The sequence below is a fragment of the Alligator mississippiensis genome, chromosome 5 (genome assembly GCF_030867095.1).
Source record: "Alligator mississippiensis isolate rAllMis1 chromosome 5, rAllMis1, whole genome shotgun sequence".
In the NCBI taxonomy this organism is placed as follows: Eukaryota; Metazoa; Chordata; order Crocodylia; family Alligatoridae; genus Alligator; species Alligator mississippiensis.
This window is the reverse complement of record NC_081828.1, coordinates 137217264-137244508: the sequence shown is the minus strand read 5'-3', so window position 1 is coordinate 137244508 and position 27245 is coordinate 137217264. Positions and strand designations below refer to the sequence as shown.

Below are 27245 nucleotides of genomic sequence, written 5' to 3'. Positions count from 1 at the left end.
TCCAGTGTTTTACTACCCACCTAGTGATAGTAGATGTTTTTCCTAATATCTAACCAAATGTAATTATTTTATAGTACAATAAATTTCTACTGGAAAAGCTACTAGTGAAGGGGAGAGACCAAGGCACACTGACAAAAAGCAGGACAGACCTAAATGCCTGACTCCTGGTTAACTGACATGCTCAGTTAATGGAAGGCCAGCTACATCCCAGCATAGCATTGAGAAGTCCACAGCCACTTATCAGAAATAAAAAAAGCTTCTAAAGGTTTCAGGTATCTTTGAAATTGAGGCTTTTATCAAATGCTACAATATGGAGAGTCAACGAATAAATATGAACTATTGGGAGTTTTGCCACTGATTTTAAATGGGAACAGGAGTGAAGACACACAGGGTCTGACTCCCAAGAGGTGTGTAAGGTTGCACAATTCCTGTTCATGTCAACTGCAGTGGAAGGTACTCTGTAATAACTCTGTCTGTAAGCTCAATTCCTGGTTTGGAGCTATACTGAGTTTGAGAAACAAAGCTAATAGACAAAATGTAGAATCGTTCTTTGTGCTTATGAATGTGAACTGGGACGGTCCCATTTGATCTCAATAGTGCAACTCATGAGAGTGGGTACTTACCAGGATAAAGAAGGGCTGTACAATCTGGCTCTAAGGCATGAATTAACTTTCCTTGCAGCTATCCAGATTTCCAATGAATCGGTACCCCAGACCCTACAGGTATGGGCAAAGAAAGGTTCACTCCCAGCCTGGACTATTAAGTATGACTGACATTATAGAGACAGCTATAGGCTTCAAGCAAATTGGGGCTTCATTGTGGTAGGCTCAGTACAAACACAAAGGGACAGTCCATGCTCCAGAGTGTAATGTGTCACTTCCAGGAGCTTTCACTCTGTAAAATTCCTCAGATCTTAAAAGATATCAAATTCACCCAAGGAACCTTGCTCAGATCTTTAGGACACGTACAGACATTCCCAGGACCCAATCTACAGTCATGTGACTTACTTTAAGTCATGTGATTATAGATCAGGTCCCACTTGTGCACATGCTCATTGGTGCCAGGAGCTGTGCCAGGAATGTGATGTAAATTGGGGTGGGGAAGGGAGCTAGTGTGTCATACATGGGTTTGTTGGGACCACAGAAGCGGTTGTCTGTGTAGGGCTGGGTAGGCCAGAGGGCTGAAAATGGCCTGGACAGAGTGGGAGGGGGGGGAGGAAGGGTAGGAAAAGCACAGTCCCAGGGCTGGGGCGAGCAGCTGGACTTTCCTGGCCCCAGGGCTGCACTCCAAAAGTGTACGCATGTTTGGTTAGATAGCTCATTGGTAAGCCTGATCTTTGTAGAGCACTTACTCAGGTGAACTAAGTTAGACTGAGCTATCTTATTTTTTCTACAGTAGGGTTTATATATCGATTTTGGAATAACCATGTGAATAAATACAAAGACAAATCAATTAGATCATCTTTTTTGGTTTGCTTGCATTTAAAGTATGTTAGCATTAGGTTAAAAGACACAGCTTGACTCATGGCCTATTAAAAGGTAACAGAAAGGATATACAGGCAGTCCTCAGACACACATGGTTCCTGATACCACATCTTAAGTCGAAACGTTGTAACTCAGAACCAATTTTTCCATAGGAAACAATGTTATAAATGGGGGATAGCCGATACCCTATTTTCACCAAAAATAACCCAGAATTTGTACTCAATCAATTATAGATGAGTAATTGATATAGCTACATTAATGTATTTATACTGTAAATAGCAATCATATTGATTTGGAAGGACTTCTTTGAAGTTACTTTGCTGGACTTTTTGAAGGGTTCTTGGCTGGAGTCTTCTCAGGAGTCTTGGCTGCAGGTTTTTCTGGGGTGTTGTCTGCTTTCTTAAAGAAAGTGTCCAAAGAAGTTTGGACAGATGTTCTCTAAGGAGATGGACAATGCAGCGAACTTGTTCGTTGGCGTGGTGTGGCATCAGATTAGCATTGTAAAGTGGTGTGGCATCAGATTAGGTGTTGTAAAGAATTGAAACAGGGTGTCAGTTTATAAACACTGTAAGTGTGAAACGTTGTAACACAAAGTTGTAAGTTGAGGACTGGCCGTAAAAAAGATTTCCTTGCCTCAGTTAGAAATAAGCTATCAATACGAGCTTGGAAAAATTTAATTTGCTTTTTACTGAAGCAGTATTTGTTTTATATTTGTCAGATTTCTCTCAGAACAGGCAATGAAACTTGATTAATTTCAGTTCTGTTTAGTTAGTCTAGAAAAAGTTTAGGTTGCAAATACTGCAGGAAAAAGTTTGCTACTGTTGTTGTTTTAAACTATTGTTTTAAACTCCTGTATAATTACAAAAATTAAAATTGTGAAAATAATACCAAGGATCTTAAATAAAAGCTCATTTTTTGTGAAGCCACATTTGACCTGAAAGCAGTCATTTAGATATAAGATAGCAAATAGGCCTTTACTACTGTTTTATACAGGAAAAAAGAACAAAACCCCAAAAAGCATATATAATAAAATGGCCAGATTAGGCCATATTCCCATGGTCAAATTATGGTCTGATACTGTAATATCTAGTGCTGAAATGCTGTTCCAGAATGGAAATTTCTTCCTGACCCCTGCTCCTAAACCTTTTAAGCCCTGGAGGATGAGGATTGATATAGTCTCATGCAATTTAACTTTGTCTGTAGCTACATTAGTAATATTTTCAGTTTTACAAGAAATGGTCCTTGCAGAGAGATAGCCATGTATCTCAGCTTTCTAATTAATTTACCTTTTTTTTTTCCAGGTTGTTTACCTAACAGCTTCTTTGCCATACCTTGTCCTCATCATCTACTTAATTAAAGCGCTAACACTACATGGAGCTGTGAATGGGCTGGTTTATATGTTTACACCAAAGGTACAAAAATATACATCGAAATCTTAACAAAATTCAGTGGTTATATCTGCATTGTTTCTTCTATAACTTTTTTCTTTTCCATAACATCTTCATAATAGTAATTTGGGGCTCACACTACATGCATCTAAACCAGTGGTTCTTGACCTTTTTAGACTCAAGGCACCTCTCAGAAAATGCTCTCTCTTAACTTTCACTTGTGTTTTTCCTATGGGAAAAAAAAGAACAATTCTTCTGTTGCAAAAAATAATCAAAAAGACCACAACAATTCAAAATGTTGTTGACTATGATTTCCTATTTGAAATATCTGGGTTTATCTTGTGAATTGTGTAGGTATTTACACCCCTAACAGTGCTAATATTTTGCATCACTTTGGTTGAGAATCACTAACCTAGACTCCTGAGAATACACCGGTGGTACACATCACTCTTGTGTTTTTAGTTTCTTCAGAGAAAGAAGCATCATACCTAAGGTGTGTTATATTCATAAAGTGGGTAGTACCACTGAACAAAATTAATTCCTGAATTCAACAGAGTTATGTAACAAATGAATATGGCCTAATCTCCTGCCATATAGGGCATATGTTTATATATGGCATATGTTTCAACATAATCCTTTGGTTTATAAAAAAGATTATATTTCACCCCAAGATCTCAAACACTCTTGAACATTTTATAGGCCAAATTCTATCTGCTAGTGTAGATAGGCATGCTTCCATTTAAAATCAGGTATTTTAACCCATCTGCTTCAACAAAGAATTGGCCTTACATAAAAATAACCCATTTTGTTTATCCTTGAAACATTCAACTTTCAAGATGCCTCCATACACGTAACCAAATTCCTCCATACTTCAACAGGTTAAACTTACATTAATTTTAAGAAAAGCTGCAAGAATAAATGGTGGAAAGCAAAATCAGGTACATAAGCCAGATTCTTCCCTACTTGATGCTTAGATTTACTCCTTGCCATAGAAATTACAGTGAGAGAGCATTAGATGGACCACAAATGAGCACAAGGCCACTTCTGTGTTAATCAGACAGTTCTCACTCTTTTGTTTTGCAGTTAGAGCAACTAGCAAACCCAAAAGCCTGGATTAATGCAGCTACTCAGATTTTTTTCTCACTTGGTCTTGGTTTTGGAAGCCTGATAGCTTTCGCCAGCTACAATGAGCCAAACAACAATTGTGAGAAACACGCCATAATTGTCTCTTTGATAAACAGCACCACATCAATATTTGCCAGTATTGTGACTTTCTCCATCTATGGCTTTAAGGCAACATTCAATTATGAAAACTGCCTGAACAAGTAAGAAACCTTTTCACTAATTTTTCACCCTTAGATCTTACATATGAGAAAAGAGGGAAAATGAGCCCAAATAGCAGCTTTGAAATGCAGGTCCTCACATGCCAAAAAATATGCCTGAACTGCAGCAGATACTGAAACTAATAACACTGAAGATAAAAGGAATGGCACACTCTGTCCTTCTATGACTCGAAAAAAGTTAATAGAAGCGGACTGGCCAAGTTCACCAATGACACCAAACTTTAGGGTAAAGCATCCACACCTGAGGACAGGAGGGTGATCCAAGCTGACCTGGACAGGCTCAGGAAATGGGCGGATGAGAACATGATGGTGTTTAACACCAAAAAATGCAAGGTTCTCCAGTTTGGGAAGAAAAACCCGCAGCACCCTTATAGGCTCGGCAGTGCTATGCTGGCTAGCACTATGGACGAAAGGGACTTGGGGGTCACGATTGACCACAAGATGAACATGAGCCATCAATGTGATGCTGCAGCTAGTAAAGTGAGCTTGCATCCATAGATGCTTCTCAAGCAAATCCCAGGATGTCATCCTCCCATTGTACTCGGCCTTGATGAGGCCGCAGCTGGAGTACTGCATCCAGTTTTGGGCTCCACAATTTAAAAAGGATGTGGAGAAGCTTGAGAGAGTCCAGAGAAGAGCCACGCACATGATCAGAGGTTAGGAAAACAGACCTTATGATGAGAGCCTGAGAGCCATGGGACTCTTCAGCCTGGAAAAGCGCAGGCTCAGAGGTGATCTGGTGGCTGCGTATAAGTTTATAAGGGGTGTTCACCAGGATCTGGGGGAACGTCTGTTCACCAGAGCACCTCAAGGGATGACAAGGCCAAACAGTCACAAACTCCTCCATGACCGTTTCAGGCTGGACATAAGGAGGAACTTCTTTACTGTCCGAGCCCCCAAGGCCTAGAATAGACTGCTGCCGGAGGTGGTTCAAGCACCTACTTTGAACGCCTTCAAGAAACATTGGAATATTTATCCTGCTGGGATTCTATGACTCCTGATGACTTCCTGCCCCTGGGGCAGGTGGCTGGATTCAAAGATCTGCCGAGGTCCCTTCCAGCCCGAATGTCTATGAAATCTATGAAATCCAAGCCCAGGTTGGAGCTTTTCAGTCCGACAGTTTTGCAGGCTGACACATGAGTTCAGAGGCCCATCTGCATGCAATTATAAGCAAGTTCATTGACCAGGTCCCAAGGCATTGTTCCCTCAACTTGTTTCAACACTGTTCAACATCACAATGTAAGTGGCACCCACCAACATCTGTATAACCATGTTAAAGCTCTATCTGGTTTCAATTAAATCACGGTCCCCAGCATGCTTTCCAGCCCTGGGCTAGGCTGCCTGTTCCAACATGGAAGGATTGATGTGGGGGCAGGCACTGCCCCCCCGTTCCTCTCCCCCCAACAGGCAAACCCCAGCTAGGGTCTGGGGCCAGGGATGGGGATTAAACACCCCTTCCTCTGCTCAAATTTACTGCTGGCTATTACTGTGGACTACTAATCCCAGAGGCACCTGGAAGCAGGAAGAGGAAGTGATAAGCAATCCTGCAGAGTCTTACTGTTGCGAGTCTGGACTGCAAATTCCAGAGACCTCAGAGGCAGCAGGAAGAGGAAGTGAGCACAAAGCCTATGCTGGCTACATGTCAGAGAGGTATGCTCTAGCTCCCTCCAGCTTCTGGCCTGAGCAGGAACGTGGCTTCGTTTCCTGAATCAAAAGTAAATGTGTGCCCAATTGTTCCTCAGTTTAATCTCTTCAGCTTAGACTAACCTGCAAAGACTGAATCGATTCAGCCTTGGGCCTTTTTACTGTCTGTACTTAATCTAGAAGTACACGAGTTTAGCTCAGCATTAAGGACCTCCTTAGGGTCTGTCCAATCTGCCAAATGTAACTGTGTTGTAATGAGACCCTCTGGTTTAGTTAATGTTGCAGTGAAGATGGATAACGTCTTCCTACCTCCAGTGAGCCAAGTTCTGAAGTCTAATGCATGTGGCAGAACGTTCCTGCTGACTGTATTTGGCATCACAACACTGCTTTTGTTTAATGATAGGTGTAGTACCACGAACAGAATGGCTAAGCAGCACTCTAGAAAACTAAGGCAGAGCTTTATCATTGCCACTCCTGTTAAAATCTATTCACAACTGGACAAAAGTCTGATAGTTCAGAAAGGCACATTCCCCTCTTCCATCACAACCCCCTGAATCAAAATAGAGAGTAGGTGTTTTTAATAAAAGGCCTATTTTTGAGAAATAAAAATAATTTCTAGATGTACATTTTCATGTAATAGAATCACATGTCTCATGGCTCTGGTTATAGAAGACACATGAGAGGGAACCCTTTGTTTAGACACAAGGACACAGAGCTTCCATCCCCACTTGAAATTTCATATTGCCTGGTATGGGTGCCAGGGATTCCCCAGCTGGACATTACACAGAACTGAAAGTGCCCAGTGCTATTGTGGTACAAGGACATAGGAAAGAATAAGGCAACAATCTTCCAAAACAGAAGGCTTGAGATGCAAAGCAGGAAGTTTAGAAAATGCAAACAGAGAGTGTCCAGTTTTGCAGGCCTCTATTTTGTAGGTGCAGTTTACAACTTAAAATGTTATGTTACAACTCTGCCAACATGTTGCCACCTTTCAGTTGTCAGCACAAATCTGAGTACTTGTGCCAGTAATTATCCAATGCCAGGCTCAGATCTGGCACTTAGTTCAGCAGCTATGAACTATCTTCACAGCTCATTTAACAGACACAAATGCAAGAATTTTCAGCTTCATAGTCCTAGACACAGGCTTACCAGATATACATGGTGTACCACCTGGTTGAAAAAAAATTACCATCTTGCCCTCTGTCCTCTGGGGATTTACAGTCCTTTGTCTTCAAAAATGCCTGCTTTCACCAACTACAGTAATTGGGTCTGGATTCTTTCCTACCATCAAATATCTTGCCACTGCATGCCACCTTCAGTCTGATGATAGGAAGTACAGCTACAGCTATATCTAGCCCCGGGGCAGGCAATTATTTCAGGTGGAGGGCTGCTTACTGAGTTTTGGCAAGCCATTGAGGGCTGCGTGACAGGCAGCCAGGGGCAGATAAATATTTTCTTAATTTGGCGGGGGTGGGGGGGCTGGTTAGAATGGCCTGGCAGGCTGCATTCCTGGCGAGCTGCATTCCCACAGGGGAAAATCTAGCCCTTGCTGAAAAGACTACAGAAGCAGAAATTCTGTTCTTTTTTTCCTTGCTGTGGTATACAGTGAAATAAAATTCACCTACTTCTTGGGGTAAGCAGCAGATGAATTTTGTTCTGGTGTTACAAACTTCCTGGAGGAGATACAGCTGATGGATGCAACTTGGGGGGCATGAGAAATGCTGTAAACTTGATCTCAGAACTGAATTCCAGAGCCCAAGATTTGAACCTTGTATGCCGATTTGATGTAAGTGTCATTTCCATGGTTATAATACAGTGACTTTGTTGCCATATCCTGTAGTCTAACCAACAGAGAATGGTGTGCATTTAAACCAAGAAGACTGATTTTCTCCAATTTTTTGAGTATGCGTTTCCCCAGCGTTATGATGCTCCTCAAGTGCAGAGTACTATCTGCTGGGATATAGGCTGATTTACCTCCTATTGACTACTATTTAATATTTGGGGGTGCTCCACGCCCGACAAAAGATGCTTTGGATATTGCAGGACCAGATCCTAAACAAGAATTGTTGAGTGCATTCAAGTGTCCAGTGATCGGGCACTATTATATTTTAGTTTGGGTCTGTGCTTTATTATTCTGTCTCATGGATCACAGCAGAAGACATACCAACTTCCCATGCATCTCCTTTATCAGAAAGGCACATTAATAGTTGCTATAGGAAATTAATCTTAAAAGATATGAATAAAAAAGGGACAGAGATAGATTCTCTGAAGCAAAAGAAAACCCTGCTGAGGATCCAGTCCAGCCCAAGACACAGCAATTACTGTTGAACATGGAAAGAACAGAGCTAAGCATAAAATAGGAATAATGAATTTGTTGCATATGGGCATATCTACACATTAATTAATGTGCCATAAATACAGAATATTAAGTTTAGTACCTGTAATTACAGGTACTAACTTAATCATAATTGGCACTAATTCTACTGTGTATTAGTGCATTAGCATGGGTTTTGCCTGCCATGCTAATGCGTAGTAGAATTAGTCTCATGTAGACACACCATACGTGTACAGAACTGTTTAAGGCTAGAGGGGTCCATTACCATCATCTAGTCTGAACTGCTGCATGCAGTAAGCCATTTAATTCCTCCCAGCAATTCTGGTATCAGCCCAAAAACTTCTGGTTGATTCAAACTGCATACAATTCAAAAACATCCAAGAATTAGTTTTCTCTCCTTCCAATTCACAAATGTACTTTTAAAGTACATTTGGCCTGTTTAGAGTAAACACAATAATACCTCTGTAAGCGCCTTCCTTTCTGTCTTTGTGTGCTATAATTGAGTAGTCTTCCTAATTTAAATGAAACTGTAGCCACTATGCTTGCAATTCCACTACTGAATTCTTCTAGGACATCTCTTTTAGCACACGTATAAAGAAACTGTATTATCTTGGCTTTACAGGGCGATGCTACTGTTAACGAATGCTTTCGATCTGGAAGAAGGATTTTTAACTGCAGACAATCTCAACCATATGAAAGAGCAGCTCATGGCTACCCACCCAAATGACTATGTAGAATTACTACCGCAGATTAAAAACTGCAGTTTGGAAGCTGAACTAGACACGGTAACTTGTTGCTTTATGTAACAACATGGATTTTCTTTGTTCTGTTTCCTTTTCCCTAGTCAGAACTATGGTAAAGTCTAAAGAAGAGGGAGAAAGAATGAGAAATTACTCTTATGTAATGACTTCAGCATGATGATACATGGTGCGTTTAGATAATGTGAAAAGGCATTAGAACAAGCAACAGACTGCAGGCTTTAGAGGATAATGTTTCTATATTTTGGGATACATACACATATAGCTGTTAGCAGAAAAGGTTAGGGTTGACTGTCATAACATCGTAACTTGATACAGTATAAGACAGCAACCAATATTCTGGGGTAAGAAGGGAACAGATAGGGAATTTTGGCTCAGATCCTACAAGAACTCCAAGGAAAGGGCAGTTTACACACTATGCCTTACCAAAGGCTGTGACGCACCCAGGAAATGCACACTCTGTGACTAATTTGGGAAAACAAATTAATGAAAAGCACAGACTTTCCCACACTCCTGGCTGGAACAGTTTAGGCAAAAAAATATCCTTTTCTCATTTCCAGCCATGCCTATGACACCTCGCCTACACACATGAAACCCGTGTCCCATGTAGGTTGTACTAACATATTTTAAGGTCTACCAACACCTCTCTGATGGATTGAAAAAATGGCACACCAATCTGCTATGGTAGGCTCCCTGTAAATTTTAAATGTGGGCATACTCTTTGAATTTAATAGATGGTCTAAACAATTAATGAATTGTGGGAACCAGCCATAAAGGTGAAGACATCTAAAACCAATATATGATCATCTCCAAGTTGGTCCCAAGACACCGAACTTTTCTAAAAGAGTGGGCAGGATGGAGGAAATACTATAACAGGGCTTCTTCCCTTACCATCCTTACCACTAATTAGCTCCCAGGGAGCTAATTAATTCATACCTCTGGCAGATAGTAATGTTGCTAGATGGTCACACCATGTGACCTGCTTCACATCCACAAGGCAAGTTATGTGAAAAACAGTGCCCTAAGAACTTGCTTTGCCAGAGAGCAGTCTACCCTGGGATGCTGGAGGACCTGGCCATACTATCACCCTATACTGTGAAACATCAGCTTTCCACTGGCCAAGGGAGCAAACTGTTAGCTAAACAAGAGGATCTTGTGGAGCAAAAACACTCGTCTGCCCCTGGCTTTTCACTAAACTAACTAGCACTGTTAGTGTTATGATAAGTAGTGAACAGTATTAGGCATGGCAATGAATTTTGAGACACTGCTAGGGCATTTGGTTTATGCCTAACTAGGACAGTTATTGGTTAGTTTGGTTATTACTATTATTAGTATCAAAATATTATTTTTAATATTACTATTAGTTGACTATTAGTTATTGGTTATTCAGAGCATTGCCATGTTGCCTGCAGAAAAGCTTGACATATAGTTCTGAACCCATGTCTGACTACACTGTATGTAATGTCTTGACTGTTCTGCCTAAATTCATCTGTAAAATTGGGAATAACTACCTCATGGCTGTGTTCGAGAATGTTAATGTCTGTCCAAAAATTTCAACATGAAACTTGCCAAGTATTGTTGTTAGTGTCAATGTTCTTTAGCACCAGTTGTTTTGTTAGCATCAATCTTGCAATGATTAATCACGCAAATAGTTCTTACATAGGTTCGAAGGCCCCTTGAAGCTACTAGGCTACCTCTTCTACACTTGAAGTAATGTAGGACTTCAGTGGAATTACTCAGTTTCTAAATCCAAGTTGAGCTCTGATTTACATGTGTTACTTTAGATTACTTGCATAAGTAAGGATCACAGAATTTGGTTCCATTATTTTTCTTGGTGGTATAGTGGACTATGCTAATTCTGCACAATTAAGAGGCCAACAAAGATCGAAGTTAGCTCAATATGAGAAACATCAGTCATTATTAAGGACTAGATTCTGATGGTCCTTAGCAAGCCTGAGTAGGACTTAACTGAGTGCTTCTCTTGGGACTTCATGAAGAGAAATGTACTGCTCACAAGTAAGAGTAGCAAAATCTGGCCTTAACTCAGCCAGGTTTTCATTTATTGTTTGTTTAAAAGTGTTAGTACCAGAGCTAGGCAATAAGGCTATTATTTTCCTATCTGGTTCATATTCTTTTGTCTACTCATATATTTTAACTTCCATTAATCAGTGAACATAAACAGGACTTACTGGCTGAATAATTGATCATTCTTTTGCCAATGTTGTGTCTTTCTTACCATTGGCAGGCTGTCCAGGGAACCGGACTGGCATTTATAGTTTATTCGGAAGCAATCAAGAACATGGAGGTGTCTCAGCTGTATTCAGTGCTGTATTTTTTTATGCTTCTGATGCTGGGCATTGGCAGCATGCTGGGAAACACTGCAGCTATCCTCACTCCTTTGACTGATAGCAAGTTCCTTTCCACCCACTTACCCAAAGAAGTCATTTCAGGTAAGATGCCTCCACATTCCAAAATATGCCTGTAGAGGGTCAGATAAGTTTCTTTGGGTGAATCTGATATCTTTTATTAGACCAACTTAAATAATTGGAAAAAAATTCCTTAGCAAACTTTTGGGTTTAAAAACACTGTCAGGTGGAGGAAGCATTTGCAGTTGGTGTGTGCTCTTCCTGGATGGAATGAAAAGCGTTTCTACCCACACAAGGTAGAAGCTTAGGCTGGGTAAGAGTTGAATGCATAATCAGAGATGCGGAAGCCCACCACACAAAGTTCTGAGTGAACACGACTTCCATGGACACTGAGAGGAATGGAAGGTACTCAGCCCCTTGCAGGCTCAGACACTGAAAGAATCCATCCCCACACCTCTGTCCATTACATGAGGTAGAGCTTCCAAAGTGCATGTTTCACATGCTGGTGCAATGCGAAGCTTACTTTCTTGCTCACTTTCCAGAATGGTGCTTGAAGTGCCTCAAAAATTGTTAGAAGTCATAAAATATGTTCTCTTAAGTCTTGTATTGCTTTTGAAAACAGCAGTGCTCTTAAACAGTACTTGTCAACAGTAGATCTTCAAGCCCTGCAGAGATTGTGTTTCATGCAGAGATTCATGACATATGGAGGCAGACTGATCAATACGATTAGTAGAATGAACTTCAAACTGATTTGCCTAAGCCAGAGCTTCGCAACCTGGCTAGATTCAAGGTACCCCTCAGACAATGCCAATTCTTAGCTTTCACTTATTGTATTTTTCTGTAGCCAAAAAAAAAAAAAAAAAAAAGAATTTGCCTGTTGCTAAGAACCCCAGAAAAACCACAACACGTCAGAATATTTTTGATACTATGGATTGTTTTGTAAATCATGTATAGGCTTTTGCATGCGTAAGTGCTAATATCGTGCAGCACCCTAAAGAAGGGTGTCTCACGACATCCTAGTGAGAGTTATTAGCTCAAGCATGCAGAAGTCTCTATTTATTTGAATTTCTCTGGTCTTATTATTGGCTTAGAAATTTTCTAGTATTGAAGTTATGCTGCTGCTTGGAAAAAAATCGAGAGAGGCTTCCATCAAAAAAGTGAGCTAAGCTTTTTGAACCTCAGCACATATTTTGATCATTTTTTTCCCCATAAATAATCCATTAATATTTGGAATTCCTAAGCGATTTCAAAGGCAGAGCAGAACCTACCATAGCAATTCAAAGACTTTTTGTTCTCATCATTTCTGAGAACAAAGGCCAGGGGGGCAGGTACATGCTTGATTAAATAATGTACTGATGCTTTTATATGCATTTACAAAAATGACCCACAGTCAGTATGCTTCGCTCACAACCCAGCATTGACCACTGTGAGCAGAAGGATGAGAGTATCTTTTGATAGGAAATAATTTAATATAAAGCTTAATATTGTCCCTATCCAGTAGCAGCCATACCACAACTTCATAGTTGTAACAGGAAATACAGATAGCCATTAAATAATGATTTAAAACCCCCCTATACTCCCATACTTCCTCACAGGGATCCTACAAAGTCTGTATCCAGTGATATTTGTCAAGTGCCCTGAGCTTTTAGCTATGGAAGTCCAAAGTCACATCATATTTGTTGAAACATTAAGATACAGTGTTTGAAATTAAAATAGGAAACAAGCAATGAGAAACATAGCTAATCCAAACTACCTCCAACCTCTCCAGTTATCGCTATAGTAAGAGTGCCCTGAATATTGACCATTACTCACGACATCCACTTTTAGTGCATTTTATATACATGCATCCATTTGAAAAATTGCTTCACGTGCATGTGTACACACACACACACACACACACACACGTGCGCGCATGTGGACGTGTGAAGCAAAGCAATACTTCTTCAAACGTGGACATACCTAGTTGGTGAGATGGTTTTCAATGTTTCACAATGCAAGTTACATACAGCTACAATTTAGTGCAAACCTCTCCAGAGTGAACGTCCCTAATCTACTTTATTTTCAGTCAAAGGTATCTGGCATTGATACAACTGGATCCCTTAACAGAATCATCGCTTACCATTAAAACCAGGCTGGCTCCCAGAATCTGTTATTTAGTATAAATCTTCTGATACCAGCCCTAACGTTAGCCTTTCGGTTGTGATTAAAATAGTCTGTTTTGTTCCTATAGGTATTGTGTGTTTTATCAACTGTATTGTTGGCTTGACATTCACCATGGAAGCTGGGAACTACTGGTTTGACATATTCAATGACTATGCAGCTACCCTCTCTCTGCTGCTTATTGTGCTGGTGGAAATTATTGCTGTTTGCTATGTTTATGGGCTAAGAAGGTAAGAGCTAAGGCTCCTGTTTCTTCTAACAGTTACTGTGCAGGCAGGGACAGTGGGGACATACTTCTATACCAGGGTACCTGCCGGGGGGGGGGGGCAGATTTCAAGGCTAAGCTGCCTTTTCAGCCTGTTAAGGCAAGGAAGGATGACATTGGTATAACTGGCTGCTATGGCACCTCCTCAGCCAGTCTCCCCTTGTCCCCATAAGCCATAGGGGTGAGGCAGCATTTGTGGCTAGGAAAGGAGACAAGTCTAGGTGGAAAGACACCATTTAGTTAAGTCTCCTTCACAGAAGTGTAACTGAGCTACAGTAGCTCCCATGCGGCCTTGACAACTCTCAGATGTACTGGATTTTGAGACTTGAAATTGATGAGTCCATGAGCAAGACCCTGACAGACACTCATGGAAACCCTTTTAAGGGAGGCCTCCTAAAAGTTCCTGTTCCCTATTCAGGGTTTTCCTCCATATAAGGGACAATCTTAAGCTGCTGTCTTCAGTAGTAAGATTTTTAGAAGCCTGTTTAAATGAACAGCCCAGCTAACTCACTCCCTATTTGCTCTGCCTTCTGTGTCTAAATCCCTCTACTACACCAAATGGTTCAACACAGGTGCAATCGATTAGTAACAACTTTGTTTCAGAGGTGAGGCAACTGGGCTCCCTAACCCTGAAAACCATTTCCCATACAGTCCTGTTCAATTCAATACAGAATGATCAAAACAATGCCCGAGTGAGCACATGCACAAGCAAGAAGGATCATAACTAAAAAAAGTTCCTAACTGCAAAGAAAAGTGCTGTGCTGTATTGCATAGACCAAACATATTCATTCTAATAAGCACATGGGCCAACAAGGCATGTTTCAAGCACAAGTACATGCACCTGCGGTCAATATGCTGTTCCTTACATTCTCAATGAAGCACATTTTTAAAGCAAATTAACCCATGGAAAATAAGTAGAAATGCAATATTTACTCCACGCAGTTCATGTTTCATCACTTTACAAAATGTGGTATGTCTTAGTATGTCCACAGCTTCTCAAAAGCAACCCTGGACTATTGTACCATACTGGAAGCATATTTTTTCATATGCTTAAAAATAGTTTTCTGCCTCTATCAGCTACAAAAGCATGTCTCTTAGAGCTGTAACTGAACACTGACTTTTTGACCTATTCATGAAACTTTCCACACTTGTTTAAAGAAGAGTTGTCAGCAGAGTTTTCACCTGTGATGTTATTGTATTGTTCCTTGATGTGAATAGCTTCTGCCAAGCACAAACTAAGTACCTCTTGATCTTACTATATGATCCTGGTGAGCCAATTTCTTTGCAGTTAGGCATGGTTCCAGCTCATTTCTTGCCTGGACATATATATTTTTCTTTACTCAGACTGTCTTGCAGGGTTTTATTCTTTGCAACTGTTTATAAAACAGTATTTTTATCTACTTAGGCTGGACTTGTAAACAGGGTTTGCCTGTTTAAATTCCCATTCTTTCAAAATATACCCTTTCCTAACAGGGGCCCTTAGCTCTCCTCAGTTATTGCCATCTTCTGATCCTGTGCAGAAAATAAATATATATGAAAAAAATCTAACAGGAGTGCTCAAAATCTCTTTCAACAGATTTGAAAAAGACCTTCATCTGATGATTGGACACAAACTAAGCTGGTACTGGAAAATCATGTGGGCTTTTGCCAGCCCATTGCTAATTATAAGCCTGTTTATATTTTACATCACTGACTACATCCTCACAGGAACACTGCAGTACCAAGCCTGGGATGCCACACAGGTATTTATTTCTCTTTTTTACTCACCTGTGTCCCTTCCTGGTTCCAACACAGGGTCTTCTCTGTTCTTCTGAGGGCTGGAGATCAAACTGCCTTGCTGAAAATCTGCACAGCAGATTTCAATCCAGAATTAATGTAGGTTTTTAATTAGAACGTAAGGCAGAGCAAGGCAGATGAATTTGTTGCCCCTATAAATGAATCAGCACTCTAACACGCATAAGAATCAAGGTGGTGTTTTGAACAGAAAATCTAGAAAATTAATACTATAACAGTGCGCTATGACAGCTTGGAAGTGAATTCCTACTGTGACTAGGAAACCAAATCTTTACAACCATTTTTAGAACTTCTGGTAAAGCTCCCAAGTAGGGAATTATGCACACTGTACTACAGCTCATAATCAGATTCACTCTCCCTAGCAGCTAAAATACTTTACAAAAATGCTTAATTACACATTCAGTTTGGGGAAGAGAACTATGATGTTTAAATATGAATTTCATAACCTGTCAGGAAAGGTTACATTGTTTGAATTACTTTTATAGTGTGTTTTAAAGTCACTGGTCATTGAAAGGGGCTGGTTTTTGTTGTTGCACTGGAATGAACCTCAGTACTTTTCTCCAACAAGAAAAAAATGAAAGCATCTTGGAGGGAGGAAGCAGAAGTGTCAGCTGTGACATATCAAAGGAGTAATCTTGCTGAAATAATTTCAAAGTGAAAAGAATCTTCCTCTTCTTCAAGTCAAAGGCTTTCATAATCATTAAGGTTTCCCAATAATTAAAAATTATGCCACAAGAGCCATACCAAGTATTTGCTCATAACCACACAGAATTTTGTTTCTTGTTGCCATCTTCTAATTGGTAACAATGGGCAAAGTAAAAAAAGAAAACAGCTTGCAGACAAACTTCAGTACCTCACAGAATGCCAACAGTGTATCGCAAGCTTTCTACAACTTAATTTTCCTTAGCAAAACCACGCATGAGTTTAAAGCAACTGCCATTCATCAAAATTAAAGATCCAACACTTCAGGTAGTAACGTAAGACTCATTTTTTACAAGCTAGAAAGAGGAAGGGCTACATAACTGCTTCGTGCTAAAATTATGTCTCTTCCTTGCAGGGTCATCTGGTTACAAAAGATTATCCCAGCTACGCTCTGGCAGTTATCGGACTGCTGGTGGCTTCATCCACAATGTGCATACCACTAGGTGCACTTGCAATTTTTATCAAAAGGAGACTGAAGAGGGAACACAGATCAACTGTTGCATGAACATTTAAAACTGGTTTGGTAAAAGGTTTACTATCAGATACAAAAACTGTGCACTTTCTGGAGACCCCAGTAACCATTATTCTTAGCTATTATTTATAGATCAGCTGAACCTTGTCTGTTTTATTTACCAAAAAGCGCTGCTAGCAGCACCCACAGTGGTTTAAAAAAGTTTCTCTCTAGAAGCAGCAACTTTAAGAGCGTCTCTGACATGTACACAAAGGGCAGCTCATGACGTGCTCATTAGTGTACATTTGCCAACATACTTGTTAACTGCAACTGTTAGGCAATTGTCTCACTCTGTAGTGCTACATTCACCTTATGAAAACAAGTTCTTAAGAAACTGGAAAACATTTGAATAGTGTGAAAGCCACTCTCTCCCATGCATACTATTTTGAAGTAATATGTAGCTTGACCATTCACATTTTATCAACTGGATTTCTACTGAGGAAAAGGTTGCTAGCAAGTTTTTCCCAGATAAATAATGCCATCTTTCAAGAGTCAATATAAAAGCAAAACAGCTTAGGTAAAGGGTTGGCAAACTTTCGCTGATGCAGACCACCCATTGCAGCCTGGCCCTTTGCTGCAGGCCTCAAGTCTCACCCCCCCACCCCTAAAAGTGGCCCGCTGCCTGCATTTAATCTTGCTGCCAATCCTCAGCCCTTCTGCAGCAAAAGTAATCACACATACAGCAGAGCAACAAGCTCTGCAGCAAGAGGGGATGGGCAGCATCTGTGCCAGATTTCCTAAACCAGATCAAACCATTGCCAGCTGCATCTGACCAGCAGGCCACAAGTTGCCAAGTCCTGGCTTAGGTTTAAGGATTAGCTGTGTCAATTCTCACGTTTCCAAAAATAAATACCTAATTTTAGTAACTGTGTACTGCATGCATTTCTTGTCTTCTAGAAGGTCACTTGTAGCTGCGTGCCTTCAAGCTGTAAAAATGTACTTGTGGTAGCTTCCCAGGACACCCAACACAAAAGCTTCAATCACATTCATATGCAAGGATAACATTTAATTTTAATCACAAGATGCCACAATCCTTGGGTTCTACAGACCCGATTCATTTCTATCTCTGAAGGAAGATGAAAGAAGTAAAATTTAAGTTCAATTAGCAGAAAATATAATTCTATCTACACTTTTCATAGTCAACTTTGACGTTCATTGTTGAACAAATACTTAGGAGTATTAATTCTTACCATATTTTAGTGAAGCTCCATAACTATGATGAAGTTTTATAAAGAAAACTAGGGGCTCATTTTGATTGAGCATCATTACAACATATCAACAAGCAACTTACCCAGTAGATATGCAAAGGGTGAAATTACAGCATATGCTAGCAAAAAAAGTCCATTTCTTGACCGAACATCAAAATGGCATGCTTGGGCATCGGGAACTAAACCATCAGACTCCTAGGAATACAAAACTCCATAGGAGCCTAGCTGACAAAAAAAGAAACATCTTTTTCCACAGTTGTGTTTATTAAAAATTGACATTGCAAACAAAAGCTGTACAAAAAAACTTTCTTTAGAACAGGCCCTGTTACCACATTCCAAACGATTCTGGAATTTATCGCCTGGGACCACCTCTTCCTCTGCCACGGCCTCGGCCTCTACCCCGACCTCTGCCACGGCCTCTTCCTGCAACTGACCAAACCAAACAAAGAACAAGTTAAAGTCTATTTAGGTATAAAACTTATCCTGAAATAAAGGGTCAAATGCAAACAGCATTGTGCTCTATCATACAAAAATTGCAGCTCGATATAATGCTACCAAACCTCAAACTTAACTTTTGTCCGAAGTGTAAATTCACTCTCAACTCCAGTTTTACGTCAGATAATTATGGAATTACATCCCTTCGACAACCGTTTCTAAATGCCATGAATGCTTTATACAACATGTCTGTCTTTCTCCCTTTGGATAAAATGTAATTACATAGAAACTGGAATTTACATGTGCAAGATATGGGATCATTAAAGACTTCTCATGCTGCTCATTACAATTAAACATATTACCTAGGGCAAAAAGATCTCTTATTACAAACTAGTAAGTAAGTAGGCAAAGCTACATAATGCAATTTAAACGCCAAGCCAAGTTCTTAGAAATGGTCATCTCCCATTTAGGCACCTGTATAAAGTGGCCATGTTTTCTGAAGCTCTCAGCACCCAAAAAGTAAGAAAAATCCTAATACACAATCATAACATTTATTTACTATGAAGAAGTGTCATCTTCTCCCAAGAGCACTCCAAGAGTAAGCAAGCTACTGATGAAGCTATGCTGGAGTCCATGCAGTTTTTCAAAAGGAACTGTCCCACAAAATCTTGCCTCTTCATGTAATAGGATTTAGAACCTTTTTGCACATATGCAACACAATACTTCTGTTATATTGTGCCACGGCATTCTAGCTACAGATAGGGTCCAGTTTTGCTGAAAGGGGACTAGGTATTTAATCCTTTGACCTGAGCCTTTTACAGGGATGTTCTAATTATGGCATATAACATGCTTAATTATGGATTGAGAGACTAAATACTATGAAGATTTGAAAAAATGGTTTAGCTTTGTAAAAACATCAGCAAGGAACATTATTAATGGAGGATTAGCAAACTGAGATAAACTGTTCTAGTTACATTTTAGGATCATTCATGCTGGGATTTCTAATTAACTCAGTTGGCTATTGACCATAACATTCCTTGTTTTTATGGAACTCATATGGAGAACTGAAAAAACCTGCATACACCACACCCTAAAATATTTTGGCGTGCAATAGTGCTTTTCCATTCTCTCTTCAACCAAAAGTCTTTGACAAAGCAAACAGGGAAATGAAGGACTGCACAGCAGGCAACTGAACCTGGCACAAACATGCAGCATGACTTAGATATATGTGATCCATGTCTTCTACTTTTTGGTGGATTAACTCAATGCCCATTCAGAGGCAGCAGAAATGAATTCATGAAAATATTGTTATTGTAGTGACCAGATGTGCCCAAAAGATTTGAATATTTTGCTCTAACAAGTAGTGAGGAACTCTATACACTAAGGTCCCAACAACTTGAAATGGATTGCAAGGGTAAACACCTTGAATATACTGAAAGCTCAAAACATGCTTCTCTGAAATTTCTCTACCTGTTTGTATAAAAAAGAGGAAAACAGACTGATTCTAAGAACATCTACTTTCGTGCTTTGAGAGCCCTCTAAACTGTATTTGCTTCACCAATTCCTCTGTGTAGTTTCCCATTGTGTGGGACAAGAAAAGCATTGAGAATTGGCAAACAGAGTTGGAAACAATAGAATTACTGTAAAATTACTTCTACTCAACTTCTACAATGATTTACATTTTCATGAAATGGTACGATTTGTACCTGGACTTGATTTATCAATCACACCCTCCTTACACTAATCTCAATCATTTTCAGAACAGATAGTTCATCTTCATACACAGGAAGAAAATGTAACCAACTTCTTGCATTGCAGATTTCACACAGGTTTAAGAAGTCTCTCAGACTATTTCTAACTCCCACTAGGATCACTAGATTGCTTAGAGCAATGGTGTTCAAACCTTTTCCCCAGTGAGCTGGATGGGCAGCACCTAGTCTGACTGCAGGCTGGATGGTGGGTCTGATCCAGTGCCTGGGGTCAGCGTGGCTGCCACCATCTGGCCACACAGTAGAGGGGGGAAGGGTGCAGCCCAGGCTGAGGCCAGACCCACAGAGGGGGAAAAAGGGCTTCATCTAGCCCCAGGTGCTGGACTGGGAAGGGGGTGTGGACTGGCTTTGACTGGGTTTGGGAATTTGGCGCGGGGGTGGCCACACTAATGGCCACTGATCCCCTGCCACCAAATTTCCTGACCTGTGGGGAGCCCCGCGGGCCAGATGCAATGGCTCTTCAGGTGGCATTTGGCCCACAGGCTGGAGTTTGAGCACCCCTAACTTAGAGCAGATAAGGGAGTGGCAAGATGTTGCAAGAAGCCTGACCTATGTTTCCTAGACAGATTGGAACAACCCTACAACCACCTTACTCATATTAATGGCAGACCCCATATCCAAACAACTGAGTTATGAACTTTACCCAGTGGACTTTACCCAACATGTCACATTCACTGAACCAGTCTAAGGTGTTATTTACTAGGAAGGAGAGAGATTACTACAGCTGTAGAGAAATGGAAATAGAAACAGCACAGGATATTACAACTTAGTCTCAAACTATTAGGCTATGCGTATCTCTGCCTGTTCCCAAGTTTTGCTGGTCGTAACAAGCTTTTATGAATGTGGGGTTTAATTAGCTTTAATTTATTTATAAATATTTATTTGTAATTAATTTAATTAATTGGCTTTTAATTTAGTGTTTAATTAATTTTAACTATTTACAACTTTAGTGCTGTCTTACAATTTTTTGCTTAAGAATACTAAAACAAAAAAAAGCAAAAACCACATTCTGCAAAAACAAGAGGTTGGTAGATAGGAGTTAAAGCTTGAAGCCCCTCTTGTCTAAATCCAACTTGGCTTCTTACAAAAGTCAGAATCTAAGGGACAGGAAAGCAGGGGTGCCAAACATATGCCCTGCTATCTAGTACTGCCCCTGGGCTAATCAAACCCACATGGGGCATGGTGCATGCCCCTGGCGTGAGGCAGCTCCACAAGCCAAATCTGGCCCATGGACCCTCTCCTACTCTCCCAGCATACCAGATGTACCAGCCAGTCTGGGACCTGTGCTACATGCAATGCAGATCCTGGAGCAGCCTGAACAGATGCCACAGTCCAGCCAGAATGGAAGTTAGCTGCACAGAGTGGCCATTACAGCTGGACTACGCTGCCTACTCTGGGTCACACACCACATACTGTCTCTGTTCCACTGGACTGACTAGAGCAGGCACCGCATGCCTACAGTGCAGCTCCCAGAGAGACCGGAACAGTCGCCAAATCAGCTTTGCTGAGGAGAATGGGAACCTATGGGGCCAGTAGAGTTTGACACCCCTACTGTACAGCATCCAAAGATTTGCTTTTATCCTCTATGAAAGGACTCTTCTGTTATCTGATTAACATCACTTAAAAGGCTCCTTTGCACTAGAAAAACTTTTCAAAAGTAAATAACCAGCTAATTTTAAATCCTCTCTTGGAATTTTCTAGTTTAATATTTCTTCAAACTTCTGTAATAGGAGACCACATAAACAAAATTTCAGAGGGAAAAGGTCTTATGAAATTTAAGAGAAAAATTTTATTAGCAGAATATGAATCATCTACAAATACCTACACTTTTGAGTACTATTATGTAGCTGAAATGTGTGTTTTCAAAGAATCCTGCAGAAAAAGCCAACATCAGGCTCCCATATGCAGAAGTGAAAATATTCTAGCCACATTTTCTAAAATTATTGCCAATTCAGCTCAAGAACTCAAATATTCTGGGAAAAAAAAAAAAAATCACTTCTCGGCCTCTTGAAGGCTCAGATCAAGTGTAATGAAAAGAAATGGGTATGACCACAACCAACCTGCTTCTCTTTTTTTGGATTTGACCTTTGGCTCAACATCCACCAGCAAGGTGTCCAGAGGTAAACTGTCTGGCAGAATGAAGTATCGAATATTATTTCCTCGAATACTCAATGTCTCCAACTGTACAGGCTCTCTGTTCTTCAGTGTCATTTTCACAGCTTTAAGATGTGTATTCATACTGACATCCACTCCTGAAACAAACCAACAAAAACAAAACTTTTTAGGAAAGAAGAATCCTAGTCCAAAGCCGTGGCTCGGATGATCTAGTTGGGGATGGTCCTCCTTCGAGCAGGGGGCTGGAGTAGATGTGACCTCATGAGGCCGCTTCCAACCCTCATTTTCTGTGATTCTATATGCACCAAGAAGTCAGTTACTTTTAGCATGCTGGGCAATTCTAATTGTATTAAAGCAGCATAGTTATGTTATCACTTAAGTAAAAAAAATTAGGAAGATGCTTACTCATCATCTATGCTGGACAAAACTATTCCTCATCATCATTTGCTGTTCTCACATTGTTCACTTGGCTTCTGCCCCAGTACCTCTTCCCCCCCTTGCCCATTTAAACTGCAGGTTCTTTGAAGTAGAACACTCTGTATTTGTATGGTACCTAGGCCAAAGAGCTCACACATCTTTGGTTGTCCCTTGATAAATGTAGTTAATAAGATTTGCCAAACGTCACACTGGGACTCACTAGCAGAATGATCAAATTTAAGGATATCAGAATGTGCAAGTACTGTGACTCACTACTGCGAAGGCAACAGGTATTGAAACCTATTTATCCAAACAGCTACCTTAACTACATAATCATCCCCTCTCTTCCTGGAGTCCCCTACCTCACTCAACACATCTCACTAGCAGCATAAATTTAATTTGTTCCTTAAGCACCGCTCATCCTATCACTGGATCCAGGCAGTAGCTCTGCAGGGAAAATAGCCCAATCATGTAAGTGCTATGATAAAGGAGACAAAATTAATGGACAACCTTCTTAATTCTGGGATTTCCTATATATACAATTGTATACCATTTCCTATATATTTTTACATAAAAGCAAATCTAATATTTGTTCTTGAAACAACACCTCTCCCCCATCATTAAAAATGCAAGAATCCTGAACCTCCAGTACAGGTCTTTCACATTTAATGCAAAAGACTGATTACCCAGCTCGCAGCAACAGAAAGTCACTTTCTTCTGCGGCCCAGCCATTAAAGGACAGCCCAACAGACTGAAACACCAGCTACATCTCCAGGAACTTCAACCACAAAGAGATGGTGTGTTCCATACAGTGATCATTTAAGAAAACTGTGTTACATTCCACATTTGTACACCCCCTCATCATTTGCTGTCCTCACATTGTTCACTTGGCTTCTGCCCCAGTACCTCTTCCCCCCCCTACAGTCTGCGTCTGCCTTGCCCATTTAAACTGCAGGTTCTTTGAAGTAGTATAAGATTGTGAAAAAAACAGGATTATGGCCAGGAGGAATATAAACAAACAAAAATTTTAGCTCCTCTAAAAGTGGAAGGGGAGCTAGTCCTGGGGAGTGTGCTACTACTGTTAAGATGCAACTATTACAGCTGTGAATGCTTGTGGCCATACAAAAGTTAACCTTTAAGCCTGGAAGCACTGCTAAAGTTGGAAATACTTTTATAGTGATACAAGTGTAGCAAAACAGATCAGGTTTTAGAGCACCCTGCAAATCTGTACTGGTTTAACTAAGGTTTTACTACTTTAAAAAGTTTTGCCATTTAGCTATGCTTACAAAGTAAGAGAGGCAAAAACCCATGCTGCAGATGCCCATACCTGCATCAAAATTTGTATGTGGCTACAGTTTATTCATTTGGAAAAGTAAAATAAAATATAAATGAAAAAATGTATCAAGCAGGCATAACTATATGCACACAAACACTTCTACTGACATAATTATGAAGTGGAAGGGTTGGGGGACGACTTTCTCCCCTTAGCATCCTCACTATGTTGGTAAGACTTTAAGTGGAGAAGTTTAAATCAATTTTGTAAACGTGCCTTTAGTTAATCCAGTGCAAGTTTGTGTGTAAACAAGACCCAAGAGGGATATTGCCACAGCCACTTGTGTGTTGAGACCTGGTTCTTATGATCAACCCACTAGCTCTCAGCATCTCCCAAAACAACTCATTAGAAAGTTAAACGATATTAGAAAATAATATTCTTCCTTCTTGATTTATTACCATGACTATCTATGATCTGTAAACCAGAGTCTTCGAAGCATTTTCATGGCAGTCTATGAGAACCGCTGGCAGGTCAGTGCTAGCTTAGCGCGCTGCTTCCATGGCCCTAGTGGCTTCTACAGGCAGCCAGGCTCTCGCAAGAGCCCCTTCCCTTATAAAAAAGAGCCCAGCTACCTGTAAAACCAGACAGAGACACGGACTGCAAGCATCAATTTCTAGCAAGAGGGGTAAGTTATGTTAATGAACATGCTGGAAAGCAAATGATGTAGACGGGCAGCATAATCAGAGCTGACAGCACTAACGGCCACCAGGCACACACGAGAGCAGAAGGTCAGAGGGAGACACAGAACATAACAGAACTGATTGGTAAGGATTCCCATAAAGAAGATACTTATTATTCTAAATAGCATCCAAAAAACTGCAAATCTCTGCTCCTTTGGCATTTAGCAACAGCTGCTTATTGTAAAGGAGACCAGAGGGAGTCTAGATGACCACGACTATGGGCAGCCCTAACAATCTGTATTTGGGCGAGATCTAGATTATTAGAGGTCCAAAACATCCATTCATTGTCTTCTGGACCAACTGCTAACCTTTACATGAGACATCTTTATTACCTGAACACCCAGCACTGATACACAAATAAAAAATATGAATTGACATTCTTTATCCTAGTGCTTGGATGCAATCGCAGGAACTTGGCCACCAGACATTTCACAAGAGGTGTCCCGAAACATCAATATTTAGGGAAGGCGGTGGAGTTGCTTGGGAAGACAGAGGGGGTTTTCCAGCCGTGCTTTATCAACAACTGGAGCCTCCTACCTGTGATGGTGCCATGCACCTGCGTGCCATTCTTCAGTTCGATGGTGACAGTCTCGTGGCTCAGCTTCATCAGAAACCTGCGGAACGAACCACAGGTAAACACACACATCTTCTGTGCCCAACACACAGTTAAAAACACATCCTAACGATGGAACACGGCAAGGCCGTGATGAGCACACATTAACGATGCTGGGGGGCTTCAAAGCAGCACCCAATAATGTAGGAATCCATCAGGGACCTGCAGCCCCTTGCCAGGGACCTTCAGGCAGGTGCAACAAAGGCAGGAATGGGCACCCCAGGGGCAGACATCCCAACTCCCCCCACCTGAGTTCAGCAACTCTGCTGGGGCAGGGGACATGCATGTGTGCGTGTGCCCCACCCTGCACATACGGCCTCGTGTCGGCCGCTCCCAAAGTTTGGTCCATGGGACCGAACCTTGGGAGCAGCCGGCGCGCGGGGCCGTATGTGCATGCGCAGTGTGCGCGCGTGTATTGGGGGGGCTCCGAAGCCCCTCGCGGGGGTCTCGGCGCAGTGTGACCCGGGCAGGTGAGGGGGAAGAAAGGAGCAGACAAGGAGCGCGAGGCTCCGTGAGGGGCAGCGGGCGTTGGGGGTGTGAGGCAGGAGGCGGGAAAGGCCCAGGCCCGGCGCGCGCCACTCCCCGCCGCCGGGGCCCGCTCCTAAATCCGGCTCCATCCGGGCCCTCCTCACCTCACGAGCTTCATGGCGGCAGCCGAGACCGCGGGAAGCAAACGGCCGGAGAAAAAAAGAGAAAAAAATTGAGCCCGGTGCGGAGGCCTCAGACCAGGCCGCGCCGGAGGCTCGCGCCAAGGAAGCGGCAAAAGCTACTAACAAATGAATGGGCGGAAGCGGCACCGGAAGTGCGTGTGAACGCGCGGCCGCCACCTGCTGGCTAGGGGGAGGCCTAGCAGCGTCTGCAAGCGCCGCGCGTGAGCAGTGGACTCCTGGGCGGGGCGGGAGTGGAGGCCAGAGGACACCGGATTGGTTCGGCCCCCGAGTGGCGGGCTTCAGTCACGTGCCCCAGCTTGAATCCGGGCAGGAGGTGGGCCGGCCGCATTGACTGCTTTCTTTTACTTGCTCAGCCCAGTGCGGGGGCGGGGGGGAGGAGGAGGAGGACAACGGGTCCCAGCGGAGGGGGCAGAAGTGGCATGAACGGGAGTTGTAGGAGAAACCCGGAGGTTTCCAATAGGAAGCCCCAGTGCCAAACCCTGCTGCAGCCAAATACTTTTGTCTTATTACAAAAAAAAAAAATAAATAAATGGAAAAAACTTAAGAGCAGGGAGGGCATCCCTCCTTGGTTTAAACGTTGCCCCCCCCCCCATCTTGTTTTCATTTAATTGGTGGAAATACATGACATTCACTTGTCCATGCCATTCTATTGGCTGTGCCTAGAGCTAGGTCAGGGCACAGCTAGGAAAAGCAGGGCTCCCAGGGAGAGGGGCCAAGGCCTTTTTCTGTGATGGCTCCACCCTTTGTCACTGATTGGCCAAAGGGTCCTATAGGTCCAGCCCTTGCTGCCAATTGGTCATGGAGACATACCTCTTGCTGCTGATTGGCCGAGGGGGCCATCTCTCAGCAAGGGGCTACCCTGGATTCTGGGAATGTCAGGGGTTCCCTACCTGGGGGGGCTCCCCAAGTCCTGGGTCCAGTGCTGGGAAGCCAGGCAGCTAGAACACCTGCTTGCTAGTGCACAATATCCCCCTTGTGCAGACCTCTCCTTGGCATTCTTAACCAATCCACAAGAAAAAAAAAAGGGGGGGGGGGGGTTTCTTTTGGGGAAGGGACAAGAACCTGACAGCAAGTAATGAGAGTTGTCGGGGAAACAAAAATTGTGGAAATAAATTTCCTCTCTTTAGTCAAGCTGTCACAGGTCAGATACTAAACTGCTGGTTTTCAATAAGGGGTGGATCCAGCCCCTTCAAAAAAACACTACTTTCTCATTTTTTTATATTTAATGAGTCAGATACTCTAGTTCTCCCCGTA

At 41.7% G+C, this 27245-nt stretch overlaps 2 protein-coding genes across 2 annotated transcripts in view; one reads left to right on the top strand and one right to left on the bottom strand.

Moving 5' to 3' along the window:
• Positions 1 to 17612, top strand: part of SLC6A20 (solute carrier family 6 member 20) — a 37315-nt gene extending 19703 nt beyond the window's left edge. The window contains exons 5-11 of the mRNA XM_006261953.4: positions 2786 to 2896; positions 3956 to 4197; positions 8817 to 8979; positions 11198 to 11402; positions 13549 to 13708; positions 15320 to 15485; positions 16595 to 17612. Of these exons, the coding sequence (XP_006262015.1) occupies positions 2786 to 2896; positions 3956 to 4197; positions 8817 to 8979; positions 11198 to 11402; positions 13549 to 13708; positions 15320 to 15485; positions 16595 to 16744 (1197 nt within the window). The 3' untranslated portion in view covers positions 16745 to 17612. The remainder of the gene's footprint in view (positions 1 to 2785; positions 2897 to 3955; positions 4198 to 8816; positions 8980 to 11197; positions 11403 to 13548; positions 13709 to 15319; positions 15486 to 16594) is intronic.
• A 129-nt stretch (positions 17613 to 17741) lies between these two features.
• Positions 17742 to 26104, bottom strand: SNRPD1 (small nuclear ribonucleoprotein D1 polypeptide). The gene is made up of 4 exons (XM_006261948.4): positions 25953 to 26104; positions 25245 to 25321; positions 22223 to 22414; positions 17742 to 18387 (listed from the first exon to the last, which is right to left on the bottom strand). Exons 1-4 carry the CDS (start codon positions 25964 to 25966, stop codon positions 18311 to 18313), a joined length of 360 nt encoding a protein of 119 aa, XP_006262010.1. The 5' UTR covers positions 25967 to 26104; the 3' UTR covers positions 17742 to 18310.
• Positions 26105 to 27245: the final 1141 nt, after the last annotated feature.

Bases quoted from the DNA above. Each gene is read 5' to 3' on its own strand.
- SNRPD1 (XM_006261948.4), bottom strand. The intron at 22,415-25,244 runs GTAGGAGGCTCC...GGTTTGTTTCAG, and splicing joins GGTGCATGGCACCATCACAG to GAGTGGATGTCAGTATGAAT. The intron at 18,388-22,222 runs GTTGGTTGTGGT...TGGTTTGGTCAG, and splicing joins ATCCAAAAAAAGAGAAGCAG to TTGCAGGAAGAGGCCGTGGC.